The sequence below is a fragment of the Phragmites australis genome, chromosome 16 (assembly GCF_958298935.1).
Source record: "Phragmites australis chromosome 16, lpPhrAust1.1, whole genome shotgun sequence".
NCBI classification, from domain to species: domain Eukaryota; kingdom Viridiplantae; phylum Streptophyta; class Magnoliopsida; order Poales; family Poaceae; genus Phragmites; species Phragmites australis.
Genome location: NC_084936.1, coordinates 26,144,375 through 26,158,078, shown reverse-complemented (window position 1 = coordinate 26,158,078; position 13,704 = coordinate 26,144,375). Strand labels below are relative to the sequence as shown.

General features: G+C 49.7%; 1 protein-coding gene across 3 annotated transcripts; it reads left to right on the top strand.

Annotated features, from left to right (window-relative positions):
• The first annotated feature begins 6,929 nt into the window (after positions 1-6,929).
• LOC133895550 (sodium/hydrogen exchanger 6-like) lies at positions 6,930-13,169 on the top strand. Of its 3 annotated transcripts, XM_062335959.1 has the most exons (22): positions 6,931-7,188; positions 7,383-7,434; positions 7,552-7,611; positions 7,696-7,720; positions 7,802-7,887; positions 7,975-8,086; positions 8,178-8,240; positions 9,013-9,032; positions 9,106-9,200; positions 9,372-9,400; positions 10,112-10,143; positions 10,234-10,281; positions 10,356-10,416; positions 10,506-10,603; positions 10,715-10,790; positions 10,931-10,950; positions 11,323-11,420; positions 11,506-11,615; positions 11,729-11,818; positions 12,263-12,372; positions 12,553-12,644; positions 12,743-13,169. In XM_062335959.1, exons 1-22 carry the CDS (start codon positions 7,050-7,052, stop codon positions 12,796-12,798), a joined length of 1,572 nt encoding a protein of 523 aa, XP_062191943.1. In that variant the 5' UTR covers positions 6,931-7,049; the 3' UTR covers positions 12,799-13,169. The 3 variants fall into 3 exon arrangements, with proteins under 3 accessions (XP_062191942.1, XP_062191943.1, XP_062191944.1); XM_062335958.1 differs by having other exon boundaries at positions 6,930-7,188; positions 9,106-9,400; XM_062335960.1 differs by lacking the exon at positions 9,372-9,400 and having other exon boundaries at positions 10,128-10,143.
• Positions 13,170-13,704: the final 535 nt, after the last annotated feature.

Sequence of the window (13,704 nt, the reverse complement as noted above, 5' to 3'; positions counted from 1 at the left end):
TGTCGCGGCGAGGGATATGCCGTAATTCGAGGCCGTCGAAGCGTCTCTCGAGCTTTCTGACTGCATCCACGTACGCCGCCATTTGAGGATCCGTGCACTGGTATTCCTTGGAAACCTGGTTGACGACCAGTTGGGAGTCCCCTTTGACCAGGAGGCGACGAATCCCGAGCCCCACCGCAACCCGGAGGCCGGCGATGAGACCTTTATACTCCGCCATGTTGTTGGATGCGCGGAACTGCAACTGTACGATGTACCGGAGCTCTTCACCCGTTGGGGAGGTGAGAACCACTCCGGCCCCTGCGCCTTTCAGCGAGAGGGAGCCATCGAAGTGCATGACCCAGTACCCGGGCGTGTTGTGCCCAGGATAGGCAGAGACCTCTTCTGGGACGACGCAGGGGACGGGCGTCCATTCTGCCAAGAAGTCGGAGAGCGCCTGGCTTTTGATTGCCTGGCGACAGGCGAAGTGTAGGTCGAACTCTGCCAGCTCAACCGCCCATTTGACAACGCGCCCGGTGCCTTCCCGGTTCCGGAGAATGGGTCCCAGTGGATAAGTGGTAACCACCGAGATCTTGTGCGCCTGGAAGTAGTGGCACAGCTTCCGGGAGGCGATGAGCACGGCATAGAGTAGCTTCTGGGCTTGGGGATACCTTGTCTTGGCCTCCCGGAGGACCTCGCTGACGAAGTACACCGGTCGCTGTACCCGGCGGGCCCGGATGGTGGCCCCACCCGGGGGACTGCCACAGCCCTCGGGGTCGGCGGTATGGTCGGGGCTGGCCGGGCACTCGAGCTCGATTCCTTGGCTGGGAAGAGCAGTGTGCTCGGGCTCGACCCCTTGCCCAGGGGGAGCCGCTAGGATAGGTGAGTGGTCGGGGGCCTCTGGGAGCTGGGACCCAGCACCCGGCCCTGAACACTCGTCGCGCTCCACCACCAGTACTACGCTCACAACCTGAGGAGTGGCTGAAACGTAGAGCAGCAGGGGCTCACCTTGAGAAGGAGCCACCAACACGGGCGGTGAAGTAAGGTACTTCTTTAAGTCGCGGAAGGCCTGCTCGGCCTCCGGCGTCCAGTCAAAATGACCGGATTTCTTCAGAAGCTTGAAGAGGGGGAGCCCTCGCTCCCCGAGCTTGGAGATGAAGCGCCCGAGGGCGGCCATGCAGCCAGCGAGGCGCTGGACTTCCTTGAGTCGAACCGGGGGTCGCATCTGCTCGATGGCCTGGATCTTCTCTGGATTGACCTCGATCCCTCGGCCAGAGACCAAGAAACCAAGGAGCTTGCCCGCCGGCACCCTGAAGACACATTTCTCCGGGTTGAGCTTGAGGCGGGTAGAGCGGAGACTGTTGAAAGTCTCGGCAAGGTCTTCGAGCAGGGTGGCGCGGTCTCGGGTTTTGACCACGAGATCGTCGATGTAAGCCTCGACGTTGCGGCCAACCTGCGAGTTAAGAGTGATACGAATAGCGCGCTGGAAAGAGGATCCAGCGTTGCGCAGGCCGAAAGGCATCGACATGTAGCAATAAGTCCCCACCGGGGTAGTAAAACCAGTTTTTTCCTCGTCCCCTACGGCCATGCGAATCTGGTGATACCCAGAGTTTGCATCTAGGAAGCATAAAAGATCACATCCCGCAGTTGAATCTATAATTTGATCAATGCGAGGTAAGGGGAAGGGATCTTTAGGACAAGCCTTGTTAAGGTCGGTGTAGTCCACCCACATGCGAAGCTTGCCGTTGGCCTTCGGGACGATGACTGGGTTTGCTAGCCAGTCGGGATGGAGGACTTCTCGGATGAATCCGGCGTCGAGGAGCTTGCGGACCTGCTCGCGGATAAACTCCTGGCGCTCTGGCGCCTGCCGCCGGACCTTCTGCTTCACCGGGCGGGCGTCCGGACGCACAGCCAAGTGATGCTCGATCACCTCCCTAGGGATCCCGGGCATGTCGGACGGTTGCCAGGCAAACACGTCCACGTTAGCCCGGAGGAAGGCGACGAGCGCGCTTTCCTATTTGCTGCCCAGGTCGCTGCCGATACGGACAACCTGGGTAGCGTCTTCGCCCACCTCGACCTCCTTCGTTGGAACAGAGGTGTCAGCGGCGAGTCGGGGTCTGGATGAAGAGGGTCCCGGGCCCCCTGAAGAGCCATCAACCTCGGCCTGCGCTGAGACCAGAGCCATGTATGATTGTTCGGCGCAGGAGACGGCGTCGCCGGAGTCGGCGATCACGGAGATAGAGCCTGCGGGGCCGGGCATCTTAACCGTAAGGTATGCATAATGCACGGCCATCATAAACTTGGCAAGCGTCGGACGCCCGAGGATGGCGTTGTAGGGGAGAGGGAGCTCCGCGACATCGAAGAGGACGCACTCCGTGCGGAAGTTGTCCCGGCTCCCGAACGTGACAGGCAACTCAACCTGCCCGAGGGGCAGGGAGTGCCCGGGGGTTACTCCACAGAAGGGGAGTGACGGCTTTAGGCGTCGGGAGGATACTTGCAGCTTCTCAAAAACCTCTTTGGAAAGGAGGTTGAGGCCGGCGCCACCGTCGATCAGCACTCTGCCGACCTTGACATTGCAGACAGTGGGGGATACTACCAGAGGTAGCCGTCCCACTGCTGCAGTACTGGAGGGGTGATCAGCCATGCTGAACGTGATCAGAGCATCCGACCACCTTAGGGGTCTTGTGGCCTCCTCGCTCGGGGTTGCCGAGCATACTTCGCGTCGCATCACCTTGATGCCACGGCGCGAGCAGGGTGTGTAAGCGCCCCCGTTGATGAAGGCGACGGCATGCTCGGGCTCCTGGAAGCCGAGCTCGGTGTTGTTGGGGACGACCTCGGTATCGCCTCCTCCGCGGGACTCGTCGCACTCCCTCTGGCGCTGCTCCACGAGTCCTTTGACCGTACGACACTCCGTGAGGTCGTGCCATCTGGTCAGGTGTATGGGACACCATTTACCTGGCTCGGGCCCCGCGGGAGCGGGGGCCCTCGCTGGAGCAGGAGCTCGGCCAGGGGCCAGGGCTCTTGCTGGAGCTGGCGCCGGGGCCCTCGCTGGCACAGAGGCCCGAGGAGGAGCTCGAGCAGGGGCCCTGACGGGGCGCCGATCGACACCCGGCCGACGCTCTTGCCGGTGATCGGGCTCTTGCGGCACCCTGTGAGCGGGGACTTGGGCTGGCTCAACGGGAGCGGCCTCGCGCTTCCTTCTCTTTTTCTTTTCCGCTTATCCGAGCGGGAAGAACTTGGCTGGTCGGAAGCGGGGCGAGGAGCATGCCACGCCCTGGCCTCCGCAGCCTTGGCGCACTTATCGGCCAGTGCGAAAAGTTCCGCAGGGGTCTCGATCTCGTGCGTACCTAGCTTCTCGAGCATCCGCTCATCACGGACGCCCTGCCGGAAAGCAACAATAACAGCATGGGGGGCCACTCGCGGAATAGTGTTGCGAACCTGGCTGAAACGCTGTATAAATCGCCGTAGCGTCTCCCCTTCCTGCTGTTGGACGGCGTGGAGGTCGCACTCCAAACCGGGACGCGCGAACGTGCCCTGAAAGTTGGCCACGAATTGGTGGCACAGGTCATCCCAGGAGCCGATAGACCCTGGGGGTAAGTTCATAAGCCAAGAGCGGGCGGAACCCCTCAAGGCAACATGAAAATAGTTTACCATCACCTTTTCGCTGCCTCCGGCCGCTTGGACGGCCGTCGTGTAGATCTGGAGGAACTCGACGGGGTCGATGGACCCGTCGTACTTCTCCGGCAGCTCGGGGCGGAACTTGGAAGGCCACCTCACCCGGCGGAGCTCGGTGGTGAAGGCACGGCAACCGGTGCCGTACCCCGCAGCACGAGCGGGGGTTCTCGGTGGCGAGAAGCGGCGAGCCGGGGATCCCCGGTGGTCGTGGGCCGGGAGAGAGGAAGCCTGGTCCTCTGCCCCAACCCCCTGCTGGGTCTCCCGCTGACGTTCGAGAGTGACTCGGGCATCTTCGTGGCCCCTCCGCTCGTCAAGGTGCAAACGAAGGTCCCGGGCTTCTGACACGGCCAGGGGGACGGCGCTCCGCCTGGAGACCCCTCGGCCCGTGCGGGTGTTGCCCGCTGAGGAGCCGGCTCTGGCGGCACCATGCTGAGAAGTGGTGCGAGGACTCCCGGCCTGCACCTGGCGACGAGCAGTGCCAACCAAAGCGACGACATCTTGTATCCACCGGCCTTCCGGAGTATTTGGCGTGGCCTGAACGGGCGGGTGCCTGAGGAGAGCATGTGCTGCAAGCAGCACGCTCCCTGGGCTGGCCTCGCTGAAAGTGAGCCTGCGCCGAGGCGGCACCCGGCGTGATCCAGAGGCGGACCTGGCGGCCGGGGTCCCGACCACCTGCTGGGGGTCGGAAAGTACGTCGGCAGCGGCGGCGGCGCTGATGGGCCCAGCGCCTTGATCCCCTTGGGCGGGAAAGACCGCGCGCGTGGATGGCGGCTGCCGCGGGCACGCAGCAGCGACGGGGCTTTCTCGGTCGTCGGGCAGCGCTCCGTCATTGGAAGTGGAGCCGAAACGCTGGAGACGGTGCCCACCGGCCATCTTTTCCCTGTAAAAAAAAGTGAAACAAACAATCCAGGGATATTCCCCCCTACCTGGCGCGCCAGCTGTCGAAGAGTGAACTCCTGTCGCAGGGATCCCGAAAGACCCCTTTTTAGAGATTCGGCCGGGGGGATGATCCTGGAAAAGCTTGTTGGGGAAAAAAGCGGGAACGGAAATAAATACGATGGCTGGTGGGAGACGATCACCCTAATACAAGAAAAAGTGGGTACGCCGGGTTTTAGACAGGTTCGGGCCGCACGGAAGCGTAACACCCTACTCCTGTATGAGCGCTATATTTATCCTTGAAGGGAATTCTTCAAGGAGGTATCTGGTTCTAAGGGGAGAACTGTTTACAAAGAGCTTGAGGCTCTTATGTTCTAGCTTAACTTGAGCTGGTTCGAGTGTCTGTCGATCTATCTTTGGTCCGGTTCGTCTGGGATTGTTGGTTGTCTGGTCTCTTGGTCGTCTTGTGGTCGGGGGCTGTCGTTCTCCTCCTTTTAGTGTTCTCCATCCTTTCCTTTTATAGGCGCGCCGACCTCAACATATCCTGAATGGGAAAGAGGGGACGCGAATGCCAAGGTGCCACGGAGAAAGGCGTAATCATTTCATCTTGGCGAAGTGACAGGGGCGGTGGAGAAATGCGGCGCGCATTCGACCACCAGCCGCTGCGGAAACCTCTGGGCGCCATAAAAGGGGCCCACCGGGCAGCCTCAGAGGTGCCCGGTGCGCCCACCCCGTCTTGTCCTTCTGACAGGGCAGGGTGGCCGACGGAGCGCTTTGATCCTGGCAACGTTATCCCGAGGCACCCGGATGAAACGGGACGGGACCCGTGCATTTAATGGACCCACGCCCCCCCCTGCCAGTGCATGGCAGGGTCTGACACTGGGGCGTGGGCAGCTGAGAATGTCAGGATGTCAGGATGTCAGGCCGCGCGTGCCTATTAAATGCGGCATTGGGCCTTTGACTGGATGACACCCTGACGACGGGACCCTTCGGGTCGTCGAATGATCTTGCGCGAACCTTCGGGGCACCGAGTCCTCGGGGGCAGCCACGTGCAGCCCCGAGCACTCTCTCCCGAGCACTTCGGTGGGACCTTCGGGGAACCGAGTCCTCGGGGGCTGCCACGTGCAGCCCCGAGCACTCTCTCCCGAGCACTTCGGTGGGACCTTCGGGGAACCGAGTCCTCGGGGGCTGCCACGTGCAGCCCCGAGCACTATCTCCCGAGCACTTCGGTGGGACCTTCGGGGAACCGAGTCCTCGGGGGCTGCCACGTGCAGCCCCGAGCACTCTCTCCCGAGCACTTGCGGATCATCGGGGAACTAGGGTGCTCGGGAACCAGAGGCGGCGGCCCCGAACACCTTCTCCCGGGACTTAGCTTCTTCCTACCTTGCAGGGTGGTGACATGTGGCGGATGGCCGGCCGGGTCTCGGGACTTAGGGACCCCTGGTTCTGAATACACCGACAGATGTCGATGAGGAGGTTCAACGTGTAAGCAGTGTGGGTCATGGAACATGCCGCCCAACGAAAGAAGCGGACGACGAACTTAGGGTGGGAGTAGTAGACGTGAGACTTGAGCACCTACTCCGCGACCTCCGTCGTGGGGCCGATGCTGCAGGAGGATAGCTTCGCCTCCACCTCCCCCGCTGGGATGTGGCCCAGGATCTTTAGGAACACCTCCATGCGCGGGTTCACCTCCTCCTCTCTGTTGGGGCCCTTCTCAGCCACGCTCATCAGCGTAGGCGGTGGGTACCTTACTTCGATATTTTGCTGCTCTAATCCTCTACTTTTCCTCCCTAATTCCAAATCCTACTATCTATCGATTCGTGTCTGGATTTCAATTCGTAGAACATGAAGTATATCTCACTTGAGTTTGGAATCTAACAACTATGAGAACGATCAGTAGCACCATCGAGGCATCGTGGAGGTGGAGACTGCCATGGTCGAGCACTTAAGCCGGCCGAGGCAACTAAAAGGGTATCAATGATGTTTGTAAACTTACTTAGACCAACACCGCTCGTGCTTGGCAACCAAAGTAAGCTCTATGTGAGCCTAATTACGAAGCCTTACCGGCTCAAACCTCCGTTGTGGAGCCGTCTCGTATCGCCGCTTTGCGGGTAAATGAGTATACCCATGGGTGATGGGTGTGATGTCGGCCATTCGCCTGCGGACGTTTGCGGTATACCGTGGATGGATAAAAAACTGACATATACGAATATAGATGAGCACTGCCTATATCTGCTATATGGACATCACTACTGTTCACAGGAGAATATGCTCCTTTCATTCACCATGTAATCCGTCAGATCAGCATGAGATCCCATCCTAGTCGTCAGTTCAGGTTCCCGGTAGAAGGCTCCCCCCCTGCGGAACGGACGAATCGTTCAGATTCCTCGCCCACATAAAACCCCGAAAAGTCAGGGAGGAAATTGAAAGCGCGAACGAATCAAACGAAGCATCGAATCGAAGGGACGCGTGGAGCTCGAGCGGACAGCGGGGAGAGGGGAGTGGCGACGGCCGGGTCGGCGATGGAGGACGAGCAGCAGGCGGCGGGGGTGGGGATTCTGCTGCAGATATCGATGCTGGTGCTGGCGTTCGTGCTCGGTCACCTCCTCCGCCGCCGTAGGCTCTACTACCTTCCCGAGGCCAGCGCTTCCCTCCTAATCGGTACGGTTCCCCGGCCCATTTTCCTCCACGATTTTGGATTACTCTCGTGTTCGTTTCGCGTTCGAAATGGTGGTCAAGGATTTATGTTTTTAGCAAGAATAAGTCCAGGATCTCAGACGAGCTGGACTTTAGTTATACTTGGTGAAGGAATTAGACCTCTTCTATTGTGATCATCTACCGTCCACTTATGGCAGGTTTGATGGTTGGAGGGCTTGCTAACATATCCAAGACTCAGAAAAGTACCAGGTCTTTTTATCTCTTCACCCCAGAAAATTGCTCCATTAAGCATTGGAAAGTTCCCTTTCTTTTTCAATCATGATAATATATTATCCTAATATATTATCCTTTCCTTTGTAATTTCAGGAGATGGTTCAATTTTCGGGAGGAGCTCTTCTTTCTCTTCTTGCTGCCTCCGATTATATTATATCCTTAGCCTGGGCTTCATTTTACTTCTCACTATTTATCTTGTAAAGCTTGTGCTGAATGTTTTGCTTGACTGCATCGTACCCAGTCTGGTTTCAGCTTAGCACCAGTAAGTGTTGAATTTCCAAGGCCCCTATGTTAGATGGATTCTGTCTGGTGGTAGCTAAATGTATCATGTCTGTACTTGCAGAAGCCATTCTTTTCAAATTTTGGCGCTATTGTTACTTTTGCAATCATGGGAACCTTCATTGCCTCCATTATCACTGGTCTTCTAGTGTAAGAATGAAAATTCCTTTTCCTACAAGTATATTGTATAAAACCCTTTCAACTTGTAAATTTTAATTGACGTCTTTGTCTTTATAGCTACCTTGCTGGGTTAATATATCTTGTGTATAAACTGCCGCTGGTCGAGTGTATGATGTTTGGTGCCCTTGTGTCAGCAACTGATCCTGTAACTGTATTGGCCATATTTCAGGTCTCTCATCATTTTGAACAGTAGCATATTAGGTTTATTTGTATTCTGAAACTGACATGCGGCAGTTACTTAATGTTCCATTTAATTGCAGGAACTTGGCACAGATGTGAACCTCTACGCATTGGTTTTCGGTGAATCAGTGCTAAATGATGCTGTATGTTTTTTTCTTTAACTTAGCTCTTTATTTATATGGGCAAGTACCACGTGCATTCACTCTTTAGGGTGCAATCATGCAATAATGTTTTATATAGTCACTTAATCATCGTGAAAAGTTTCAGAAAAAATTCTAGATATATGTCCAATTTACTCTACCTACGCATTTAATTTAAAGCTCAAGTTCATTCAACATTAAGAGTGTAACAAAAAAGGTGAAAACTCCGACCAGTGATAAGTTAAAATGAAAAGGTAGAGAAAGAGAAATGCCACTATTCACAAAAAATATCTTTATTGTTTCTTCTACCTTATTATGTTTGAATGTGAAATTATAAAGTGTGATGCAACACTCCATAGGCAACATCATTACTCCCTCTAATCCCAAATATAAGTCCATTAGGACATTGAAACACTCTCCAATATGGTACTTTAGCTGATAGTATCTATAAAAATATATTATTTTAAATAGAAAAGTTATAAATTATGAAAGTATTTTTTATGATGACATCAACCTTATGTTGCCAATTTTATATGATTTTTTAGCTATTGATGGTCAAAGCTAAAAATGTTTGATTTAGGACAAACCTAAATGGACTTATATTTGGGATCGGAGGGAGTAATTCTTTTCAGACTTTTCATGTTGATTTTGGTGCCAAACCAAAAGTTGATTACGTGCACCTCAAGAGACGATTGCACTTGATATTTTGCCTATTTATATTCCTTTTGCTGATACTTATACCTGGCTTATATCCATCTGTTGTGTTGTAACAAAGATGGCAATCTCCTTGTACAGGTCAGGACGGAATTTCTGATCTTGTTTGCTTTGTTTTTTTTTCAGACTTTGTATTGACTCCCTTCATTTTCAGGACTATGTCATCTTTGAGGGCCAATGCTTCTGCCCAGAACTTCTTTGTAGTTATCTTGAGGTTTCTTGAGACCTTTTTTGGATCAACATCAACAGGTATTATGACAAAGTTTATATGCACTCGTATGCTGAACAGATTTCCTGCCCACGGTTTTGGTGTCTCAATGCGGTCTGTTTCTCCTGGTCTTCATTTTTTGCATGTGTATTTAATACTTTATGCGCAATTATCAAAATGTCACTCGGTACCTGACTTTTTAACTGTTGCAGGTCTTGTTGTCGGATTTACTTCTGCTTTCATATCCTTTACTTTACCTTCCACACTTTTGGTAGAGCTAAAATATCTTTCTCCCACCGAAAGCTGTTGATGCAGCTACATAGTTAAATAGGATGCATATCTCCTGTATTCCTGTAAAAATAATTAACCCACATGGTCCAAGTTATTATTGTCACAGAATCAATCAAGTAAATTTCAAAAACCTATAACTATTTTGACATACGTTGCAGAAAACTACAACTTCTGGTGCCAACTTTTTTGACACATGTTGCAAAAACTACAATTTTCTCACCGTGGGTCCACCTGTCATCCTCTAAGGCGTGTAATAGGAGGATTAACCGTGGGCCCACCTGTTGCCAGAGGATGACAAGTAGGCTCACGGTGAAAAAGTTGTAGTTTTTTGCAACGTGTCAAAATAGTTGTAGGTTTTTAAATTTTGCTCATAATTTTATGTCGTAATTCAGTAGTTGGTTTCTTCTTGCGTATGCTTTTCTTTTGTATATCCATATATCCTTGATAAACATGAAAACAACTTAATAGACTCCTTGTCTTGAATCTGAGAAAATTATTTATGTATCAGTGGGACATCAAATCCAGATTTGCTCTGTCATATCTGAATAGAATAAAAGTGGTCCTTTTGCATATAGTTGTCATTCTGTTGAACCTTGTTCGTGCTTTGTTTGTGCCATACTGACAAGTGAGAACAATTTGCTTGTCCTTAATTCTTTTAAACCTCTTCAAGTATGCAGGACTGGGTATTGAGAAGTAAGTGACATCCTAATCATTTACTTCTCCAAAAACAAAAGTTTATCTGGAGATAATAAGCAACTGAATTTCTGATTTTATATTTTTCAGCCTTCATAATCTGGAAAGCTGCTTGTTTGTTCTATTCCCATACTTCTCGTAAGAATTTCTTACTTGAATCATTGCTTGTTTTGCTTTGGGGCTTGTAGGATCAGTTGCCTATTTGTTTGCAGGTACATGCTAGCGGAAGGCTTTGGTCTATCTGGCATAGTCTCAATACTTTTTACTGGAATTGTGAGTGCAACTTAAATGAGGCATTAATGGATTCATTTTTCACCATTTTATCTGAAGTTTTTTGCAAGATAATGGAACTTTCATTTCAGGTGATGAAGAGATACACATTCTCAAACTTGTCAGAAGATTCACAGCAATTCACTACTGCCTTTTTCCATCTGCTTTCATCATTAGCAGAAACTTTTGTGTAAGTTAACACTTAAAGGAATTTTTGTTTTGATTAGCGTTGATACTAACCTGTTTAAGCGCATTTTTGTTTTGATTAGCGTTGATACTAACCTGTTTAAGCGTTCCATAGGTTCATTTACATGGGATTTGATATTGCAATGGAGCGTCAAAGCTGGTCACACATTGGGTTCATATTTTTCTCAATTGTATCCTTCACTCTGTCTGGCGCTGCTTTGCACTGTGCATCATGTTTCAAAAACAAAGATACTTTGTAATGTACATAAATCCTTGCTTTGAGATATGGTATTGTTTTTTCCTTAGCTTTTCTTTTGGTTGATTAATGAAGATCTTCATATTAGTTGCAAGGTATGTTTTCAATGAGCCTTCGTTCAATTTCTATGGACTGCGACTCTCTTATAGTCTGTCTGGACTCTGGATGGATTTTAACTTTTGGCTCATAAGCGAGGACACGCAATATCTACCTAGCAGTTCAAACCAGGCCTAAGGATATCCCACGATCCCCTCCAACAGCACCACTTTCTTAAAAACAAATCTAACAGCACCCTGTGGACTTTGTATAAAAGCAGCTTGGTCTGCAGAGCTTAGTATAAGATAGATTTATGCTCAAACTTAAGTGCTTCTAGGTAGGCTCTATCAGGAGATCATTTTTTACTTATGTTATGTATAGTTTATACTCGGGTTACTCTGCTAGTTTTCTCATGTCCTTTTGTTTTGAAGGGCTGCAAATGTTTTCTCATGTGCTTACTTGCTAAATTTGGTACGGCCACCCCACCAGAAAATATCCAAGCAATACCAACTGGCACTTTGGTATAGTGGTACGCGGGCTGACAATCATGCTCGCTAAATGTGTCAATATTTCTGTTGTTCTGTTAGTAAGTGTTGGTGCTTTTGGATGTTCAGGGCTTAGAGGGGCAATGGCTTTTGCACTCGCTCTTCAGTCAGTTCATGATCTTCCTGAGGGCCATGGCCAGACAATTTTGACTGCTACCATATCTATAGTTGTTCTATCAGTAAGATATCAAACTGCAAAAAAATCAGTGTAGGAACTAGGAACTAGGAAAATATGCTGGCACTGCTGCTGCTACTGTAAACCATTCCAAATAATCTCATGGTAATAATCCAGGTACTTCTGATTGGAGGCTCAACAAGCACAATGCTTGAAGCTCTACACGTTGTGGGGGATAGTAATAATGATCAGAATCATCAGTTTGAGGTAAGTAATCTACTCTTAGTAACAAGTAGGATATATGCTACTGTATTTCTGCCTATCAGAGTGCACGGTTGTGTTACTGCTCAAATGTAGCTTTTATCAGCACCATCTTTGCTCCAATAAATTCTAAATGATGATAACATAATTAGGTTTCCCTATAATTTTCCAAAAAATGTCGTCTGTAAACTGCTGTCTGGGACTGGACAATGTAGCCTATTTGTGGCTAAATTATATGTTTATGGTACGATAGGGTATTCATGAGTGGCTCACTTTTCTGACTTAAAGATTTATTTATTATTTTATTCTTAAAAAGTGATATAAGCTGATGAGAAGTGCTCCTCAACATTTTGGGGTGCATGCTTTGCTCTATGTTCGAGGCTCATAGTTTAGCTCATGAACGACTGGTAATATCTCTTGAGTTGTGACGGCTATAATTGTTGACTGCAGGAGCAAGACAATTTTGATGGAAACAATGTTGGTAATATTGGACAGCATGGCGAGGAAAGCAGTACTGCTGCAAGCAGATTCAAACTGAAACTCAGAGAGATCCAGAGAAAGTATAGTTAGATTTGTTATCAGAATAATCTCTCTTTTTTGTTCCTGGATGCAAGATTACCAAAGTTGCTGATACATGCTAGTTGATTGTTAACATTTCAACAGTACATTTTTCACTACATCAATCAGCCAAAATTTCCTCTATGCTTTGGATCGCTTATTTTTTCTAATGTTTCTTGCAGCACTCCCTCCTTCACCGCATTGGACAGAAACTACATTACTCCATTTTTTACATCCCAAAATGGCGATAGTGATGATGAGGATCAGGATCCCAGTAAGTTCATCTTTTTATTCTTGGTATCTCTCAACTTATCTATAACGTCATTGCTCCTTGTGGATTGACTTTTGCCATCTGTGCCTCTCAATGCGAAGCGGATGAAGCACCATACATATCTAGGGAGCTGCAAGACATGCAGAATCATGTATGACTGGCTGGATAGATGAACTGAACATTTCAGTTCGTAAGAAATTACCAGCAGTTACCCTGTTAGGTCGAAGATATGGATGACCAATCTCCAATGGCATTTAGGCAGCACCACCAATACTCCGACGAACAAAATAGCGAGGAAATTGGAAGACCTTATATGCAATAGACTAGGATAGATCCATACGTAAACAAACACAATAGACATATACGACGCATGAATAAGTTGTTGCCAATAGCACTTGTTTTTAGCTGCTTCTCTCAAGAGTTTTGAGCTTGACATCTTGTGTGCATCACCATGCATGATAAGTTGTTACCAATAGCAGTTGTTTTGAGCTACTGCTCTCAGGTTTTTTAAGCTTGACGTCTTGTGCATTCCTGTTTCCTCTTTCCTGGTGCTGAGCCTAGTTGTCCTCTTTAACTCGAATTTAGGTGTTATTCTTAATGTAATGCTCTAGTTTCTCTTAGATCGGTCGAGTTTTTTTAATTCCTCTTTCCTGTCCATCGCCCTGTGAAGCAAAGCATCATTCTTTCCTTTTCTTCCCTCTATCCACATTCGCTGCATGTAGGGCAATACATGGAATTGAAGTTTGATGTAGAATGAGTTTACCCTGTCTGTATTCTGAAACTGCCGATGGCTGCGTTTTGTTTTTACTACTACTAACTGACAGAGTGACAGGCCGTGTTTGAACACGTTCTTCGCTGACAGAGTGTCTACATCTGAGTGGAACCTGGTTACAGCTTTGTCACCGAAAATTGCTACGGCATCTTCTCAGAAAAGAAAAGGTTTATGGAAACTGGTACTAGTTCGTGCTTCTAGAAACTTCTTTGCAAATTGCAGAGTCACTAACGCGAACTACTCTACTCCTACGAAAGTAAGGAGGAGAATAATCAGCAGATTTGGACATCA